The sequence below is a fragment of the Schistocerca piceifrons genome, chromosome X (genome assembly GCF_021461385.2).
Source record: "Schistocerca piceifrons isolate TAMUIC-IGC-003096 chromosome X, iqSchPice1.1, whole genome shotgun sequence".
NCBI classification, from domain to species: Eukaryota; Metazoa; Arthropoda; class Insecta; order Orthoptera; family Acrididae; genus Schistocerca; species Schistocerca piceifrons.
In genome coordinates, this window is record NC_060149.1 from 438745960 (window position 1) to 438767906 (window position 21947).

Sequence of the window (21947 nt, forward strand, 5' to 3'; positions counted from 1 at the left end):
TGACCCAAGACACAGGCTGGCAAAGACAGTGGCCCAGGTACCATTTCACACATGTGATTTTTGGTGTAATTTTTAAAATGCTAAATTTCTGCAACAGTTCCTGACATTGCATTGCTTATTTTTTATTTGAAAGATAGTAACTTTATTACTGAAATGATATCCTTGGTTTGTAGGTGTGTGTCAAAGTTCTCCTGGCTGGTAGTCTTCTAAATTTTCTTAATTAACTTAAAAAACGCCAATCCAAAAAATGTTCAGATTTTTCACTGTTCATCAGTACAATGTAGTACTGCATTCTCTTGAGAGAACTTCCACATCTCAGTTTAACTGAAGAAGATTTGAACTGACACTTCAGTTGTGAACAGGTACACAAACAAAGCAGTTTTCCAAATTTGTGGCCCAACCGTAATTGTAAGCTATCGTGAAGAGTCTGTCGATTGAGTTTTAGAGTTTCTTGCGGAAAGGACTGTGTTTGAAATGTGTTCTGACAGTTACCACACGAGAGTAAAATGTGTTGACTACCTGCACATCCATGAAAGAGTGAGTAGGTTGGGAGTGTGCTCATTTCAACACAATGTTTTGATGTTAAAATGTTGCCAGTGATGTCTTTCTGTGTTCTAAATTCTTTGACAGAATATCAACAATTTTAGTAACTGAACAAGTTGGTTGGTCGGTTGTCGGTGTTAGAGAGACCAAACTGCAGGGTCATCAAACTCTTCATCCTGTGTGTGTCAAACCAGGAATAACCATCAGAACAAGGATAAAAAAGGCAAATCCTGGGAAGCCCAATTGTAAGCATGACACAATAAGACAGAGAAAATCTAGGAGAACTAGGAGGGGAGTCAGAGGGGATAAGATGGACAAGGCACTCCGCCCACAATGCAGTTGGAGGTCCCAAGAGCATGGTATGTGTTGGGAGAGTCATCCTCTGCCTCCCACAAGCATCAGCTCACCATCCATTACCCCAAGGAAACAAGCAACACAGACAAGATGATAAAAAATATCAAAAATAGCAAACGTAAAAGAGCAAAGAGAATAAAAAGAAGTGAAGGCTAAGGTTCAGGTCAGACCACCAAGCAAGGGCTGCCATGGGACCCCCAGGCCAGAGCAGGCAAGGCCCCTCCAGCCCCTCAGGCGGCCAATGAGGCCGAAGTGCCCTACCTCACAGAGACGAGTAGAAACCATCTTCACACTGCTTTGTCATCGTCTGCTAGAACCTGAGGTAGCATTGTCAGGAAAGTTAAGAGATCGCTGCAAAGTAACAAAATTTGGGCGGTCTAGAAGAATGTGGACTACAGCCAGGCACTACATCGACAGCAAAGTGGATCTTCAAGTCAGAGAATGTGCCTGTGAGTCGCCCAAGTGTGACCGATTTGTAAACAAACAAAGGACAGTGGATTCCTGGTGAGAAGCATAAAGGGAAGACAGCTACTTGGTCATGTAATCCTTTATTGCCCTTGTTTGTTTGGGGGAGTCCAAGGCAAACTATTCTGAATTCCAGACATCCAACAACTGATGGCGTACAGTTGATTGAAGGTCCAGTTCTGGAACCACCATTTCCAAAATCTGCAACCTGGGAACCAACTTTGCCAAGCAGTCAGCCTGTTGATTCCCTGAGACCCCAACATAGTCAGGTATCCAAACAAAGACGACTGGCCATCCAGCTTGATGGAGGTCAGAAAGATCCTGGACAGTTGTGACTAGTGGGTGACGAGGATAGCACGATCTATAGCCTGAAGGTTGTTGAGGGAGCCACTGCTGATTAAAAGCATCTTGCCAATGCAAGAACGAGAATAGCTGAGGGCTCATTTGCTTGCCACCAATTCAGCAGTTCATACACTGCATCCATTTTCCAAGGAACATAGTTCACTGCACCTTGCATGTGTGTATGCAAAACTGGTTCATCCATTGACCATTAAGCTGTCAGTGCATACCACTTCCGAACCTGGAAATGCATTAAGGACACTCAGGAACAAGTTTCAAAAGACCATGCAGTCAACTGAATCCTTCAGTGCGAAGGATAAACAGACAGTGCTTCAAGTTTAGTTAACTTGTATTGCATGAACTTTTAAAGCAAGAAAGGAGAAATAATGTTTGGCCAACTAAGACCTCAGAAATGGCAGGAGAATATTCAGATTCACAACCTATAATGAGGAATATTTATGGCCTGCATGTAGGACTGTGACTAGTTGATTGCGGTTATGCACATCAGTTATGAGTTAAATGAAATCATCATGAACTTCATGCTACCACATGGACCAGATGCTGGATACAGGTTTTTTGTTACAAGATAGCAACATCACCATCAGTGCTCACTTCTGGTTCACAGTGTTTTAAAGATTGTTGGTGCCTCATTTCCTATAGGTTTAACAGGAAGGCATCACTGAATATCAAGTGGAGATACTATGCAGATGAACACATTTTTAGTTCATTGAGTTGTTAACTTCAGTTGTAAGCAGTGTGCACAGATGGTGTGTGCTTTGGAATCTGTATTTTTTTGAAACTTGGATATATAGTTTGGAATTATTTAATACGTTTGAAAGCTGTGCCTATTACTCATTTCTTGGCACACTTCAAGTCGATATTGTCTCTGGTCACTTGACAACACTTTTGGAATGAATTTTGTGGACACTCTACGCGTGTTCAGATCTTCAGTTGAAATTGACTGAACTGCACAGAAACCTAAATTAAGTCCATCAGCCATCTCCCTTATTGCACGTCTACGATCAGAGCGCACTAAGTTGCAAACTTTCACAACATTTTCATTCATTTTTGAGGTAGAAGGACGGCTGGACCGTGGTCCATCTTCAAATGATTCGCGGCCATTTTTAAATCTATTGAATCAGACAAAAACATTTGACTGGCTCATACAATTATCTCCAAAAGCTGTTTTTAATAGTTCATAAGTATCAGAAGTCAATTTCCCGGTTTTAAAACAAAATTTCACACAAACTCGTAGCTCAATTTTTACATCCATTTTCACGCAGACAGAACCCGGCAACAAGCCCTAACAGAGCTGCACTCAACCAGCTGCCACAATGAATTGAATAAAGGAAACAGTGTTTCCTGCCAGAGAGCATTCAAGGACATGGCAATGACTCACTCCCCACCCTCCGTGTACCTTCCTGCCAAACCAGTAAACAGTAGCAGATCCATTCTTAAAATTTTCCAATCACACCTTGTATTCCTCTTTGTCGGAAAAGGAGGAACAGTATTTATTATTGTGTATGCTCATATGAAGTTGGAATCAGTAAATGAACTCCACCCGTTTATTTAACTATCATCAATGTTTATAGTAAACTACGTTTTTCTGGACTAAAAATGACCCAGATTTGTTAAATAGAGTAATTACAGGTGATGAATCATGGCTATATGGATATGATCCTGAAACCCAAGTGCAGTCTTCACAGTGCAAGACTCCAGGTCCACCATGACTGAAAAAAGCACTGCAAAGTCAGTCAAAGGTAAAGACAATGTTGGCGATTTTTTTCGATTCTACCAGTCGAGTGCATCATGAACTTACCCCTGGAGGACAGACAATTAACCAGGAATACTACATTTGTGTCCTTGAGCGTTTGCGCAAAATGGTGTGGAAGAAAAGGCCTGCACTGTGTAAAGACAAGAGTTGGGTGCTACACCATGACAATAGGCTCATCGTGCCTTCTCCATCGTTCAATTTTTGACCAAATTCAAAATTCCTGTGCTTCCACAACCACCATATTCCCCCGATTTGGCCACTGTGGACTTCTATCTGTTTCCTAAACTGAAGTTTTCACTGAAAGGGAAGCTATTCGACTCGATTGAAGACATCCAGGCAAATACGGAAGGCGTCCTTAAACACACTTCATGAAAAAAAACTCCATGAATGTTTCCAAAAGTGGAAACACCGTTGGAGTCGGTGTGTTCAGTCAATAGGGGACTATTTTGAAGGAGATGCATCACAGTAGCATGTAAGTACCACAATTGTACAATTACAAGCCCATTCTTAAAATTTTCCAATCACATCTCGTATATCCTTAACATAATGCATGGCAGTAAGCTAAATTTACACTGTACAAGTAGATGTGACACACATCATGAAAGGTACTTTTTATTTCTAAATCTACATCCACACTTGGCAAACCACTGTGACGTGCATGGCACAGGTACGTCCCATTGTACTGGTTATTAGGGCTTTTTCCCCATTCCACTTGCATACTGAGTGTGGGAAAAGTTATTGTTTAAATGCCTCCATGCACGCTGTAATTAATCTAATCTAACCCTCACATTCCATAATGGAACAGTATGTAAGGGATTTTAGTATATGCTAAGAGTGATCGCTTGAAGCCAGTTCTTTTAACTTGGTTAGTAGACTTTGTTGGGATAGTTTCAGTCTATCTTCAAGAGCTTGCCAGTTCAGTTCATCCAACAACTCAGTGACACACGAGTCAAACAAACCTGCGACTATGCATACTGCCCTTCTCTGTATACATTCTATGTTCCCTGCCAGCCCTATTTCGTGAGAGTCCCCCTTTACATTTTGCCTCCCAAGAATTTTCAATCCCGACAAAAACCTCATAAACGTCCCATACTAAATTCCCTCTAGTAGCAGCCAGATGGCAACTGAATTTTCTGAATAGGTGAAGCCATTTAATTACTTCTACCTATAACACTTTGGAGTACAGCGTTTGTGCAAGTTGAACACTGTATGTTCTTTGTTGTAGAATTCATGCTGCTTTGACAGACATGGAGGTGATTTTGTGCAAGATAGCTCTCTATGCTCCAAACATGTCCTGGAGTTTTACTACAGAGGGAGGTGACTAATACATTTCATCTAATCTACCACTTGTCCTGTACATGGATCTACCCCGTGCTCTCTCCAGAACAGTCTTCTGGTCAAAGGGATCTGAGGCAAAAATAGTTTATGAGTGGTGATGAGACAAAGTCCCTGTAGAAGCTGACAGACTATGTTGCATCTTAATGTCTTCTAGAATTTGAGATTTCAGCACCATTTGCAGTGTTACAGGATCTGAATGGTGACCAGATTCTTAAATTTTCTTTTTTGAAGGAACACTTTAATACAATTCACAATTTCAGACCTTGCCAACAACATGCATATAGATATTATCTTTCGTCCTTCATACATATGACAAATTCCTTGTAGATCAAAAAGTGGCCTGTGAGCTTCATGCACTGTCCTCCTGGCAAGAAAACATCAACTTCTCTGCATTTTGTACTTCACTTTGAAATTAGGCTCCCAGATAAAAAGACTAGGTACGCCAAAGCCAATTTCTAAAAATCTTTAATAATTCTTTCACTTTTTTTTAAAGAGTTTAATTTATTTGCCCAAATGTGAGCCACAACTTCTATGCATGCTAAAACTTTCTGGCAGACTAAATCTGTGTGCCAAATGGGGACTTTAACCTGAGAACTTTGCCTTTCACCAGAAAGTGCTCTACAAAACTGGGCTACTGAAGCGCAACTCTTGACACACCCTCACTTCTGCTCGTCTATCATTTCCTGCTTCCAAACTTCACAGAAGTTGTTCTGCGAAACTTGCAGGACTAGCATTCCAGGCTGTCGCTCAGTGATGTCTCCACAATATCCTTTCTTCCAGGAGTGCTAATCCTCTAAGTTTCACAGGAAAATTTCAGTGAAGCATAGAAGATGGGAGATGATATACTAGGGGAAGTGAATCTGTGAGGACAGGTTGTGAGTTGTGCTTGGGTTAATCAGTTGGTAGAGCACTTATTCACAAAAGGCAAGAGTCCCGGGCAGGAGTCCTGATCCAGCACAAAGTTTTAATCTGGCAGGAAGTTTCATAGTAGCACCACTTCACTGCAGAGTGAAAATTTCATTCTCTCTACATGTTCTTTCCTAAATTAAATTATGTTTTGGCCCTTGTGTGTGAAACACAATGACATCTTTAAGATATAACTTACAGAAGATGTATAGCTTCCTGCCCATTTTCATAACTATCTCATTAGTGATTAATGTTTCTAGAAATGATTTCTGATTTCTAACTCTGCTACACAAAATCCTGAAATGCTTGTATCAGTTTGTTGATGACAAAACCAATAAATCCTGAGGGCGAGCGTGAAGTAGCTGTTCTATATGCTTTAACTTCAAGCTTACAATATGTTTTTGTACCGTCCAAGACCTAAGAAATTTTAAAATCATTTGTTACATTAAATATTAATCTCTGAGATACACAAAAATAATATTTAAGGCTTTGTCACTATTAGGTGAACATGATTGCTAGTAAAGGATCCAACAAACTGAAAATTAACATTGCCCAAAACAAGTCAAATATATGTTCTGTTTGCCGGCAGGTGTGGCCAAGCGGTTTTATGCGCTTCAGGCTGAAACCGCGCGACCGCTACGCTCGCAGGTTCGAATCCTGTCTCGGGCATGGATGTGTGTGATGTCCTTAGGTTAGTTAGGTGTAAACAGCTCTAAGTTCTCGGGACTGATGACCTCAGATGTAAAATCCGATAGTGCTCAGTTGGTGCTCAAATGGTCCTCCTCCCATACCACACAGCTTACTTTTTCAGTTAACATTTTGCAAATAGCAACATTATAAATCAGGTAACAACGAGTTTGGCTGAGCTGAGTAAAATGGACTTTTATTGAAAATGAAACTAGAGCTAGCACATATGCTCATGTCTGAAACAACAGAAGTTGACATTTAGGAAGTGTTAATTCCCACCTCTCTTTTGAAGGAAAGCAACAAAAATATTAGTAAGACTACTTTCATTAAACAAACCAAACAGAGCTGGTGAAATGCTTGCACTTCTGTACTGACAACAGACAGTAACCACGAAATCCATATTCTCAGAAAAATTTTAATTTTGCAATTACAAGAAAAAAAGATTCACTGGAAATTGCTTGGAGTTGCTAATAAACTACTGATTTCGTTTAGCAACACTTGAGGCTGAATGCTAGTGGTGTGACCAGTATAATGAATTTTGGTAAAATGTGTAAATATATTTCACCACCCCCCTCCACTGCACAACTTAGTTTAATGTTCCATGGACTCCCTTCTTGTGCTAAACACAACCTTAATATAGAGTAGGGAATATAAATTTGTTTTCTTCTAGCATTGTAATTATGCACAAAACTGTTCCTTTTGAACTAAAATGCACTATTTACAACAAACTTCATGTTCGAATAAATATACTGTGAAGCAGTAGTCTGTAACCAATTACAATACCTCCTCAGACACGATATCTATACAATGTGCATGGGTCAGCACTGTGGATTATTCTTACTGCACATTTCTGAGCAACAAATATTTTCTTTCTTAAAGATGATTTACCCCAGAATGTTACTTCCTATGACATTACTGAACGAAAATAAGCAGGATATGTCAAACTTATTGATTTGAACTGTAAATGTGGCTCAGTCACATTGTTTTAGGTGTTCCATTCTTCCCTCCCCCTCCCTCCCAGGTTAAGCTCTTATCAACCAGGAGACCTAAAAAATTTGAAGTTCCTGCCCTTGTTATTTACTTATCATGAGTTCCACTTATCATTTATGTATACTGCTATAGGTCTTTGAAACAGGGAGATGAGAGACCATTACTGACAATCACTCAATAATACTTTCAAGAACATTATTTAGCTTTTCTTCTGTTGCTGTATGTATATCTGGATTTCTTACAGCACTAGCATCATCCACAAAGAGAACTAAGTCTGCCTTGGGGAACATCAGTGATTTCTCCCCAGTCAGAAGGATCTCCACTGCTTACATTCATTGAATTGTTAAGTGCAACTTCCTGAATTTTTTTGGTTCAATATTAAATCCATTGGTTTGCTATATCATTAATTATAGAAAATCTCAGTTTATCTACGAGAACATTATGATTCAAACGGTCAAATGCCTTAGCTAGGGCACAGTAAACACCAAATTATGCTATTATGTTATTTCATTCTTGTAAAATTTGGTGAGTGAATGTGTAAATGACATTCCCAGCTGAGCAAGTTTTGAAATCCCACCTGTGATTTACTGGTGATATTATTGTTGCTCAGGTGGGATACTATTGTATGAGGAGCATTTAGTAAGTAATGCAACACATTTCTTTCCCCTGAAAGTAGGTTGGTTTTATACAGGATTCCAGTACACCATATTACTGCTCACTCTTCTGGCTACAAAATTCTATTTTACACCATTATCCCTGTTCAATGCAATGGGCTTACACCACTTTGAAAGGGCCCATATGCCCGCATGGTACCACACTACTGGTCGACATCTTTGCTGCATCAATAACCTCTCCATCATCCACATACTACTTGTCATAGAGTGCGTCCTACACTGGGCAAACAGAAGTTGAAAGGTGTGAAATCTGGGCTGTAAGCTGAATGAGGAAGAACAGTCCAACGAAATTCTGTGAGCTCCTCTCAGGTGTGCAGACTTATATGAGGCCTCGGATGTCGTGGAGAAGAAGTTTGTATGCATTTTTGAGGCAATGAATAAGTTGAAGTGCAACACTGGAGGAGTCACTGCTGTGTTCAACTGAACAGCACATGGGAGATTGGACAGGTCTGCACGGCCTTGTTGCTATGATGACAGTTGCCTTGCCCAATGACTCACCATGCTTTTGTTCACTGCCAGGTCTCCATAAACATTTTGCAAGTGCCTATGAATATCTGATGCTATGGTTTTCCACCTAAAGAAGCTCAATGACAGTGCTTTGCTGGGAACTCACCTCCATTACAGATGCAATTTTGAAGGCAACTTTTAGTGCCGCCAACTTTTGGAACTTCATGAAGCTATGGGGGTTGAAGCTTTAACGTTCCATGATATCCCACAACAAATTCTACATTTTATCAGCCAAAATTAGTCAAGAAAAAGGACATGTTGCATTGCTTATTTAACACACCTCGTAGAATACATCACCTTCTCAAAATTGTTGGTAAATGTCATCAGCAATAACCCACTCTTAATTGATGTCTCTCATATCACATTTCTTATAGAGGGGTTTAACAATAGAGTATTGCACTCTCTCTGGAAGATTGCCCTGAGTTAGTGACAGATTACACGTATCAGTGCTTATCAGAGGGGGCTAAGTACTCACAGAAACACCATCCAATCCCGATAAGCTTTCATTTTTCAGAGAATGTTATTTCATTAAATAAAATTCAGAGGAAGTGTGCGAGACATCCATATCATCGTATTTTATGAGGAGTTACTTTTTCAAGATACTGCTTTGAATTTTTCTTTAACTATTTGTCCCTATATTTTCTACTACATATAGGAATTGGTCATCGGACATACCTGCTACCTGTGGCTGATCACTCTTATTTCAATAAATAGCAATGATATCCTTCCTTCTGTGGCCTGTTGCCCGATATCTCTTCACAACATTCCATATACAAGATGTCCAAGAGGAATTATTCATATTTAGGGATATGGAGGGGGACTATCATTTGAAGCAAAAAAGTCCTGTACACATATCTTCTAAAATGCATACCTCAGGAGCTATGAGCACTTGTTCAGAAGAAGACAAATGTTTCACAGTGACAAAAATGAAAAAGTGCTCACCTCAGAGGCCACGTTTACTGGACATTTTTTTCCTTCTCATTTTGGTCCATACTAATACCTCTCAAAGTGTGGAAAGCAAAGATCCTGCAGTAGGAGAGATTTGTTTCACAGTAGCTAAAATTTAGTGCTCATCACTCTTAAGGTATGCACTTTAGAGCAGTTTTTAATACATTTTCTGGTTCATATGATCATTCCTATCTTATCTCTCAATACTGACCATTCCTGCAGGGACACCTTGTAGATTTAAGTCAGTTTTTGGAATAACTGATTTTTTACATTCTTCATATTCTTTGATCTTCTTAAACTAACTTTCTTAGTAATTTCAAGCAGTTTTTTGCAGTGCAAAACTTTTATAGGATCTACACTTGTTCTTACAAATACATTTTTTCCTTTCAAAATATACTTTCATCCATCTAGTGAGTCATGGTTTTATACATGCTGTTTAGTGTCACTTCGGTTTAATTTATGAGGAAATTTATTTTCGAATAATATGAATATGTTGTGGAATAAATAAAATTTTGTTACCATTTTGTTCCTTATAAATTCCATTCCAGCTCATCTCTTGTAAGTTAGTCTTGAAAACATTTCGGTTGGTGCTTCATCAAACATTATCCATTAGGATCCTGCTATCTATATCCACCCGTGTTCGAAAACTAATTATTGAGATCATATTGCAGGCTCGAATTAAGGTTTCCAGATCTTTTTCCTATCAGAATCCTCTACAAATTCCACACTGAAATCTCCACACACTATTGACTTCTTACTGCTGTCTGACACACAGCACTGTACGAAAATCTTACGCCTCATACAGTTCCCACAGTGGGAATATATATAAATGTTCAACTGAAAGTGGTACTATTTCCCAGTATTAATTCGCAAGCACTCATTTCTACGTGCTGACCACTGTTCTGTCTTAAATATGAAACAACTCCTTTTTTCATATCAGTTTCACATGAGTGGGATGTTAAGTGCTTAATATTTTACATTTACTTTCTCTAACCCTGTGGTTGAGCGCGCTCAGATATACAAATATTTTTTTCTGCGCAATACCACAATCGTTTCACAAAAGGTATGTCACACATAGAAACTAATCCACGAAACTGTAAACATGGAAAGTAAAATACAATGCAAAATTTGAGACACGTAATGTGGTTTGCAACAGTGCGTTGAAAACTTACTTTTGGGTTCTGCGTCGAGATCAAAGTGACCACACGACCAGGCTGAAAAATATTTCAATAGCACACATCATTCCCATGTATCGAAGAGAGTAAACATAAGAAATTTATGTACAGAGTTAACACAGTACCTTGCCGGGAACGCCTCTGTGATCCTCACTTGCCTGCCAAAACCTTCTTACATAGCCTGTAACAAAGCCCGGAATTTTTTGCACGTAGGGAAAGTCTGCTTTCCACATTAATGAACCATATCCAAAGATAAACATGTTGTAATGGCTACAACTGATGTATACAAATAATCAAGACAGAAGTTTGAACCCTCTACAATAACTACGTCCTTCGTCAAACCGAGTACACTGTGCTCTGCCGTACAATGCGCTCTGCATTCTGTTCTGCATTTCTGCACCACACAAACTGTGGTACAATACAGTGAGCTTCGATTCACAGATATGTCACAGCTTTGTGTCGTAGGTATATCTTCGATTTTTGCAGATGCAACAATACTCCCCCCTTCGTTAGAAACAGGAAAGTTAAGCTACGGTGGCTGAAAACATGTGAAAATTGAATTTTAATTCGAATTGTTATTACAGTAGCCGTATCTGTCCACGTAGATGACTTTTCAGATTTAACAGTAATCACGAAAACTTACGTATCTTTAAACAATACAGATTCTCATAAAATTACAAAATCAAACAGTTTGCTCAGTGTTTTAGTTTTGATTTATCATAATTGATTCAGGGATCTTTGATCATTGTACACACGATCGTCGTCCTTTCTGTCTAAAAAGTAAATAACACGCAGTACGATGTAAGCTAGACAATAATAAACAAAATGGTAAAGATAACATCCAGTATAGGTTAATTAGTTAGTTAATCGCTTGTACCGTAGATCAAATCCGCGATAAACGTTACGATATCGAAAACAGAGGAATAGCAAAAGGGTGGAGGGTGCTGCGGCCCACACCTGGTACCCGCTCCATGAAGGCGGCAAAACTTGCTACGTTCTGTGGCACGTGTTGTCAAAATACCTGTTGTTTCGTCGTTTCATCCCTGACAATTACGGAGTGGGTGGGCATCTATAGAGGTTATGGCCTGCGCCTGACCCCTTTCTATGTGTGCATGTTAACGCTAAAAATGGCTCTGAGCACTATGGACTTAACATCTGTGGTCATCGGTCCCCTAGAACTTAGAACTACTTAAAACTAACTAACCTAAGGACATCACACACATCCATGCCCGAGGCAGGATTCGAACCTGCGACCGTAGCAGTCGCGCGGTTCCGGACTGAACGCCTAGAACCGCTAGACCACAGCGGCCGGCAATTTAACGCTAAAATAGTGCCCAATCCTAACAGTGTGTTTTTCTTTTATAGTTGTATGTCTGAAATAGTGTAATCGGAGTCATTGTTGGAATTATCGTTTCGCGTTAATCTGCCATTATGGTGGGTCTAACCCGACGCGACTTTGACATTCTTCTATTGTCGTGCATGATCCGACAGGAGTGAGTGCTTTCTTCCGCAAGGTATAGCTTACAGAAGACCGAATAAAATATTTATTCATCTGTACATAAGAAAATGGAATTATTTATGAGTGTTTTTTGCATCTCATTTTTCCTTGTCTTAATCGCAAGGAAGGTGACAAGTTTCTTTTTTCTTGGTGGAAAATACTTGCAAATTCTTGTAAAATTAGTTTACTATGATGACGATGATGAATTAATGAGATATTTTTTGAGATTAAACATGATAACATTTACAAAAGTGAATACGATACCTATTCAGATATTACTGCCACTTCTATTGTTGAAATGGGCACTGCCAAAAATGGTTCGATTTTTTGTGATTTGAAAGGTATAACCAAATGAAAGAAGCAGCGATTTAACCAAAGGAGCCCTGCTACAAAACACAATATCAGTATCACTCACTGGCCTAGAAACTAGATGACCATGTGCTCAGATGTGCAAAATCAGGACCCTACAGTAAAACTAGTCCAACATAAACCCAAGGTTGTTTTCCGTTTTTGTTACCAGCATGACACATTATATTGTATATGTAAGAATAATACATTGAAAATTACAGTAAAATACAATGTGGGTTAATTATTTAACGCAACTGTGGCGTCAAATAGTGGCATCAGTTGGTACCTACATATTAAGTACGTGCTTATGAGATGAATAAATCCGGCTATTGTATGCCATTCGTGAATTTCTGACCATCATAGCAAAAAAATACATGAAAGCATTTGCTTCTGCATAATATCTGATGACTGATAAATAGTTCGTTCCATTTCAGAAACGTTGCTCATTTAACCAGTATTAATCTAAAAATACAAAGAAATTAGGAAAAAAGGTGGTTGTTATAGAAGAATACAGAAATTTCGAATTACCCACGTTTGAGGTGTATGAGGAATGCAGTCTGGTGGTTCGTTTGGGCAATGTAACCATATTTCAGATGTTCTTAAATGTCATGTTGCTCACGTAAAAGACTCAGGGAAAAACACATCCATTGACAACTAGCACACCCGACTCCCACTTGCCAGAACCTTGATCAACTTGGAACTGACTTCAGTGAGATTACACAAAAGTAAACTTGAAATTCTTACTGAACTCCTGCTCAATGGACATAGGGATGTTGACTTCAGGTTTGCTTGGTTTTACAATATAAATGTGTTTGGTGTTTTATGTTCTGAGAGAGTCTCACTGATTCGTTCTAATATGAGCAATGCAAATTGATGACAACATGCATGAAGATGAAAGTACCGCTCTATAACTGCCCTAAATGGGGACAGAAAATTAGCAAACATCTCTGCAAGAAGTGTGGTGATGGGCACAAAACAAACACATGGACCCTTTTGTGTTTTAATTTTAAACTTCTGCACATTAAGCTCCTGTGTCCTGTACAAAATGAAGACAAATAAATAGACACATGGGACAGCATTCTTCAAGGAGGTTAAAACGTTGTCAAGAAATTGGCAATAGCCATATATCTCATATTATTACAGAAAATGAAATTGTTTCCAATGGGTAGAGAAATAGAAGCACCAAATCCAGCAGCAGTAGGAGGAGCAATATTGCACAAAATGAAGAGAAATTACATCTTCCCTAGCACAGACATTATCCAGCATTAGACATAGTGTGCTATTTTCCTCAAGAAGGAGAAAAAAATGTCGTAATGAATTTGAAAATAAAAAAGGATACACAAGAACTTTCAATCAAATCCGTACAGTCGTTTTATTTATATTATGTATCTATATTTCTGATAAGTATGATGTGAAATCTATGGAACTCTGCATGAAACAGAATTATACTGATAGTAGAAACATGGAAAAACAATATTTTTTGCAACATACAGCACAATGAATGAGTGCAGAGTTTTTGCATGTGGATGGTTCTTTCAACGTGTCATTGCAGAAAAAACTTGATGTACATTCATAAACGGTTCTTGATCAACTCTCGATTTCATGGGCACTGGTGCAGATAATTGATGATCTACAAATGACTGAATTTTTATTCAGTCTTCTGTAGAAACTACCTCTCTTTCATATTTGACGATACACATGCAGTTGTGTAGTCTTTTATAAGGTTCTTTGACTGCATTAAAAATAAACGCCGCAAGGCTGTACCAGGGGAGTATATTTTCAAGGAATTTCTTCAGTACTGCACATTGGCAGTAGGATGCTGAAAGACAACATCCGACGCCAATGCCTCACCATAACTCCGGACATGGTTTACAGTGCTGTTCACAACATCATTCCTCGACTACAGCTATTGTTGAGGAATGATGGTGGACATATTGAGCATTTCCTGTAAAGAATATCATCTTTGCTTTGTCTTACTTTGTTATGCTAATTATTGCTATTCTGATCAGATGAAGCGCCATCTGTCAGACATTTTTTAACTTTTGTATTTTTTTGGTTCTAATAAAACCCCACGTCATTCCAAGCATGTGTGTCAATTTTTACCTCTCTATCTACATTATTCCGTGGTTTACTAAGTTTTCAAATTTATACTGACTTTTTGATCACCCAGTATTATGGAGTGCTCGCTATGAAGCCTTTAAACCTGTCTTTCAGTGCTTCAAAAATATTATCGACGCCACTGAAGGTGTGTCTGCTTGTTTGGACACCATGGATACCAGGGGGACTGCTCTAACTCTGTTACTTGCATTGTGTGATTTCTCGTTTCTGTGTTTTTTTTTTTGTGTCCGTGGTGTAGTGTCATAAAATGCTCAGAAGGATTTACACACTCTTGGGTTCAGTTTCAGAATACTTGTGATGACATGGGCATTCCTGTGGAAAAAATTAGAAATATAAGGAAGAAGAAAAGGATGCTTGGAGGGAAGACAGCACGCAAGACATTGACTTTGTACCAAGAACCGAGATGGTCCATGTTAGAGTACATTTTGAGGATTCTACAAAAAATCGAGAGACATTACAGAGACATGGGAGGTATATCAGATCATTTCACAGCTTCAGAGCCCAGAAATCTGATTAAAACAGCAGAAATGGAACTTCCCACCATTGTAAAAAGTTTATTTGACAATTCGGATGAGATTTCTGAAGATGATACTGTTGCAGAAATTGCAGCCTGAGAAGATTTCTGCCAGATGCCAAAGTTTCAAAAGAAGACTCTCTTGGTTAAACATCTTTAAGATTCTTACAGTTTATTGTTGTATATGAATTTCCTGAATCTGTTCCCAGCCTCACTTTGATGTTAAGATTTTTCTCAACTATGTGTTTCAGTAGCATCAGGTGAAAGGAGTTTTTTAAAACTCAGACTAATTAAGAATCATATGAAGCCTACTATAAGTCTAGCAAGACTCTCTAATTTGTCAGTTTTTCCAGTCAAAAATAGTGTAGCTAAAGGTATTGATTTTGATGATGCTATTTCAAAATTTGCTGCAGATAAAGTTAGGAAGAAGAGGTTCTAAGCTACAAGTTTGTCACCTATCACTAAGAAGATCTTTGGTTGTTGGTTCTGCTTAATTAATAATCAGTTAAACTATGTTACTCATAAAAATAAGCTGTACTTGCTTATTTCAATTCATTAAACTGTTACAAAATAGTTAACATTGTATTTTGCTTGCTTAAAACAACTTGTGTAATAAAGTTGCTCCTTCTTCCCCAAAAAATCATTTGATATTTTTGTGGGGTTGGTGGGAGTGGGGATTGAGAAGTAAAAATACTCTACTGGCTGCCAAATTACCGAGCTATAGCAATGATGGAACATAAGATATGAAACTTTAAAGACAACAGGCAAAATGTAAGATTTTCTTTGTTCAGCTCAAGATTTTCTCAACTGTTCTGTGTGAAGAAACTGCAAAAAGTAGGAGACTTAAAAAGATAGGACCTGGATAAACTGAAAGAACCAGTGATTGTAGAGAGCATTAGGAACAGTTGACAAGAATGGAGGAAAGAAATACAGTAGAAGAAGAATGGGTAGCTTTGAGAGGTGAAATAGTGAAGGTAGCAGAGGATCAAGTAGGTAAAAAGACGAGGGCTAGTAGAAGTCCTTGGGTAACAGAAGAGATATTGAATTTAATTGATGAAAAGGGAAACTATGAGAGTGCAGTAAATGAAGCAGGCAAAAAGGAATGTTGTTGTTATTGTGGTCTTCAGTCCTGAGACTGGTTTGATGCGGCTCTCCATGCTACTCTGTCCTGTGCAAGCTTCTTTATCTCCCAGTACCTACTGCAACCTACATCCTTCTGAATCTGCTTGGTGTATTCATCTCTTGGTCTCCCTCTACGATTTTTACCCTCCACACTGCCCTCCAATATTAAATTGGTGATCCCTTGATGCCTCAGAACATTTCCTACCAACTGATCCCTTCTTCTAGTCAAGTTTTGCCACGAACTTCTCCTCTCCCCAATCATATTCAATACCTCCTCATTAGTTATGTGATCTACCCATCTAATCTTCAGCATTCTTCTGTAGCACCACATTTCGAAAGCTTCTATTCTCTTCTTGTCTAAACTATTTATCGTCCAAGTTTCACTTCCATACATGGCTACACTCCATACAAATACTTTCAGAAACGACTTCCTGACACTCAAATCTATACTCGATGATAACAAATTTCTCTTCTTCAGAAACGCTTTCCTTGCCATTGCCAGTCTGCATTTTATATCCTCTCTACTTCGACCATCATCAGTTATTTTGCTCCCCAAATAGCAAAACTCCTTTACTACTTCAAGTGTCTCATTTCCCAATCTAATTCCCTCAGCATCACCCGACTTAATTCGACTACATTCCATTATCCTCGTTTTGCTTTTGTTGATGCTCATCTTATATCCTCCTTTCAAGACACCATCCATTCCGTTCAACTGCTCTTCCAAGTCCTTTGCTGTCTCTGACACAATTACAATGTCATCGGCGAACCTCAAAGTTTTTATTTCTTCTCCGTGGATTTTAATACCTACTCCGAATTTTTCTTTTTTTTCCCTCACTGCTTGCTCAATATACAGATTGAATAACATCAGGGAGAGTCTACAACCTTGTCTCACTCCCTTCCCAACCACTGCTTCCCTTTCATGCCCCCCGACTCGTATAACTGCAATCTGGTTTCTGTACAAATTGTAAATAGCCTTTCGCTCCCTGTATTTTACCCCTGACAACTTCAGAATTTGAAAGAGAGTATTCCAGTCAACATTGTCAAAAGCTTTCTCTAAGTCTACAAATGCCAGAAACGTAGGTTTGCCTTTAGTTAATCTAGCTTCTAAAAACGGAATACAAACGTCTAAAAAATGAGATAGAAGGGAAGTGCAAAATGGCTAAGCAAGGATGGCTAGAGGATAAATGTGAGGATGTCGAGGAATATATCACTAGGGGTAAGATAGATACTGCCTACAGGAAAATTAAAGAGACCTTTGGAGAAAAGAGAACCACTTGTATGAATATCAAGAGCTCAGATGGAAAACAGTACTAAACAAAGAAGGGAAAGCAGAAAGTTGGGAGGAGTATATAGAGGGCCTATACAAGGACGATGTACTTGAGGGCAATATCATGGAGATGGAAGAGGAAGTAGACGAAGATGAAATGGGAGATATGATACTGCATGAAGAGTTTGACAGAGCACTGAAAGGCCTCAGTCGAAACAAGGCTTCAGGAGTAGACCACATTCCACTAGAACTACTGATAGCCTTGGGAGAGCTAGCCATGACAAAACCCTACCAGCTGGTGAGCAAGACGTATCAGACAGGCGAAATACCCTCAGATTTCAAGTAGAATGTAATAATTCCAATCCCAAAGAAAGCAGGTGTTGACAGGTGTGAAAATTACTGAACTATCAGTTTAATAAGTCATGGCTGCAAAATACTAACACGAATTCTTTACAGGCAAATGGAAAAACTGGATGAAGCCGACCTTGGGGAAGATCAGTTTGGATTCCATAAAAATGTTGGAACACGTGAGGCAATATTAACCCTACGACTTATCTTAGAAGATATATTAAGGAAAGGCCAACCTACGTTTCTGGCATTTGTAGGTGTAGAAAACCTTTTGACAATGTTGACTGGAATACTCTCTTTCAAATTCTGAAGGTGGTAGAGGCCAAATACAGGGAGCAAAAGACTATTTACAATTTGTACAGAAAGCAGATGGCGATTATAAGAGTCGAGGGGCATGAAAGGGAAGCAGAGGTTGGGAAGGGAGCGAGACAGGGTTGCAGCCTATCCCCGATGTTATTCAATCTGTATATTGAGCAAGCAGTAAAGGACACAAAATAAAACTTTGGTTTAGGAATTACATTACAATTCTGTCAGAGACAGCAAAGGACCTGGAAGAGCAGTTGAATGGAATGGATAGTGTCTTGAAAGGAGGATATAAGGTGAACATCAACAAAACCAAAACGAGGAAAATGGAATGTAGTCGAATTAAATCAGGTGATGCTGAGGGAATTAGGTTAGGAAATGAGACACTTAAAGTAGTAGATGAGTTTTGCTATTTGGGAAGCAAAATAACCGCATGTAACACAGCTGGTGGCGTTGCTTCCTTTTCTGGAGAAATAGCGACCTACTGTTTCAGAAGTTCTTATTGGAGCTGATTACTTGTTGCAACCTCTTGCTTCACAGTGTTGTATGCAGATGTCACGATGGGCAACACTGTATCCCAATCTCTGTGTTTGACGGTCATGTACATCACGAGTATGGCTACTAGCGTCTTATTAAAGCGTTCTGTGAGACAACTCGTCTCTGGGTAATGTCGCAACCTAAAATTACCTCTGATACTATTCTCTACCAGAAAACATTACCACAGAGATAAATATAATCTGTTCTTCAAAATGATGTCTTCTGTAAGCAACCTTGCATTTTACGAAGGTTTGGCAGTCGGCACAACATTGGTGGCAGCATAACGAGGGAGGTAGTCAGTGCAGAATCCATGTATCCCCATTTGTCGACTTTGCGAATCTCCTTAAGAGGTGGACTGTCACTGCTGCAGGAGGAATTAGTACCATATGCCCCAGAAGTAAATGGGACACTTGCTTCTCTCTCTGGCATTCCTTATAGCGGCTCCCGCAATGTTCAACGGCTCGGCAGATACCTGATCAGTGATACCTGCGTCTTATTCTATTTGGTGTCTTCACAATTGTGGAGCGTCATGAGGATATCTGAGCCGTAAATGAGCTGGTATGAAGAGCAACCATTCCCATTCCATCGTATCATGGTTCTGCGTATACAATTTTACGTTTATTAATTGCAGTTCTCCTTTGGTCGTGTCTCCTCCTTCAGAGCTTTATGGTTTTCTGCAATTCCAGATATTCTCCCTTTCCAGTAGCAAGGTCGTTTCACGCAGCGATGACTCAGATTTCACCCATGCTGCTGTGTTCCTTCACAGGACTACTTTAAAGGCAGCTGGCGTACTTGCGTTTATGTCTTGTTTTGTGTACCACTGTGGCGTTGTGTTCCTGAATCGGCAGTGCCCATCTCACTAGTTGACCCGAGAAATTCTTCATACTTGTCATCCAACATAGAGAATGGTGGTCCTTCAGCACAATGAATGATTTGTTAAATAAATATGGCTGGAGTTGTTGTTGGCCCAAACAACTGCAAGGCACTCCTTCATGGTTGAAGTGTAGTTCCTCTCGGAGTTGAGGAAAAGGAAGGAAGGAAAGAAGAAAGAAAGAAAGAAGGGGGTAAATGTGTGGGGAGGCTAAGGTGGAGGAGGAGGACAAGGAGGAGATGGAGGGGGGAAGAGGAAGGGGAGAGACTCGGTACTCCCAATCGTCGTCGTCCCAGTACACACATGAACCAATTGGTGGAGACTGGTTTGCCACTTTACGAAAATTCAGCATGCTCACAACCAACTCTCTGTATGAATTGTGAGAGTAATGATCCTTTCTGATCCTTGAAGTGTGCCACCCTAATCAAGGAATGCAAGATCCAGGAACTGAATGTCACAGATCGCTTCTCATATTTTCAGGTTTGGAAAAAAATATGATCTTTTGTATCTAGTCTCAGTGATATATATTTTTGCCCCTACTATGGCCAGGTCATTAGTAGAATATGACGTATCCTCTCCCTCAACATTGACTTTTGTCAGTCATGCAAATAAACTTGAGTATGGGGGCTACAGGCCCTCTCTTGTCGTGGTTCCGGTGGCACCATCTTTGAGAATTACTCCCCACAGCTGGCTGGAGAAACAGCATCCTCCACTGGCTTCTATCAGTCACAGGGCTCCCCTGGGAATCCTCAGATCAGAAACTAGATACCAGTCACTGATTGAAGATGCCACAGACTACGGTATCCGAGACTATCTATTCTCTATCGTTTCTAGACCCACACCAGATAAGCCCTCACAAAATTCTCGATCACCAAAAGCTGTGGAAGAGAAAAGGAAGAAATCTTAGGAGAAAGCTACTTCAGCGACCCTACAGCTGCTAGATCGTTCCATGCTGTCGTACTGTAAACCAATATTCGCTGCGTCCCCCCTCCCCCCCCTCTCCCCTCCTTCCATTCGAACTGCAATGGATGCCACTGTCATCTGCCAGAACTAAAACTATTTTCCTCTTATTCTGCAATTTGTGTTGTTCTCCAAGAAATACCTTTTCCTGATGACGAAACCCCAAATCTTCAAGGTTGCCGTACTGGCCACGATAGAGAAGCTAGAGGGATCTGTACATTGGTTGGAATAGATATCATTGAATGGATTCCTCTCCATAACCTGTTGGAAACAACAGCAGTGTGAGTGAAAATGAGCTCATCAGTCACCATTTGTAGCGATTATTTATCTCCAGCCAGAGATTTAGAGATGACGACCTTAATCTAAAAACTAGCGAAGTTCCCCCCTCCTCCTTTTCTCCACTTGGGTGTTTCAAAATGTGGTGGTAATTTGGAAATTTATGGTAAGTTCCCATGGGACCAAACAGGCTTACACACTTCTTAATCTAACTTAAACTAACTTACGCTAAGGACAACACACACACCCATGCCCAAGAGAGGACTCGAACCTCCAATGGGGGGAGCCCCGTGAACCATAGCTAGGCACCCCAGACCGCGTGGATACCTCGTGTGGCTTTTCAAAATGTACCACAGCCTGGGAAGGAGAACTACTTCGTCTCATAGAAGCCATTTGAATGATCACCTTTTTTTAAATCTTGATTTGTGTCTTGTCAATCATACTCCTGCCCTCTTCAGTACTGTTCATGGCACCTAAATGGCTATCAATCTTACGATTTCTTCCCTCAGTTTCATGGCTTCGCCACAGTGTCCACTGTACGGCGATTTTTGAACAGTTATCACTTTAAGGTGACACTGTCACTTCCTTTTCACCACCTGACAAACCAGTAACAAAGTTGGGCTCTCCAGAGAGCCAACTGGCAATTGCATACGTCTGCTCTCATCTTTGTTCACTCTGACATATTGCATCTACAAGATTGTGGGAGACGTCTCCGACGCGACCATTCATGCTGTTGGATCCGCTGTTGCTCTTTCTGCATGTCCACTCTGCTACTGGTTGGGGCATAGTGGACCAAAAACATTGCAACAGTTATTCAGTCTATCATCGAAAGGCCCTGAAACGTCTCAGGTGATATCCTTTGCAGACCACCCTCTTCACTTTTAAGCATCTTTGCTCTAAGACATGCTATCAAGTTAAACGCAGTAAGAAGGAATGCTGGGAGCACTGTGTCTCTTCCTTGGGAACACATGCATTTTCATCTCAGGTGTGGGCAAATCTCCATAGTCTACTTGGCCAGCAAATATCAGCAACTGATACAGGTCTCTTCCTTCAGGGTGGTTTTTGTACTGATGCATCAGTTCTTG

At 39.8% G+C, this 21947-nt stretch overlaps 1 protein-coding gene across 1 annotated transcript in view; it reads right to left on the minus strand.

The window, feature by feature from the left end:
* The window catches only part of LOC124721549 (putative glutathione-specific gamma-glutamylcyclotransferase 2), a 33154-nt gene extending 22052 nt beyond the window's left edge, over positions 1-11102 (minus strand). The window contains exons 1-2 of the mRNA XM_047246581.1: positions 10826-11102; positions 10698-10739 (exon numbers count right to left, since the gene is read on the minus strand). Of these exons, the coding sequence (XP_047102537.1) occupies positions 10698-10739; positions 10826-10960 (177 nt within the window). The 5' untranslated portion in view covers positions 10961-11102. The remainder of the gene's footprint in view (positions 1-10697; positions 10740-10825) is intronic.
* Between the last annotated feature and the right edge of the window lie 10845 nt (positions 11103-21947).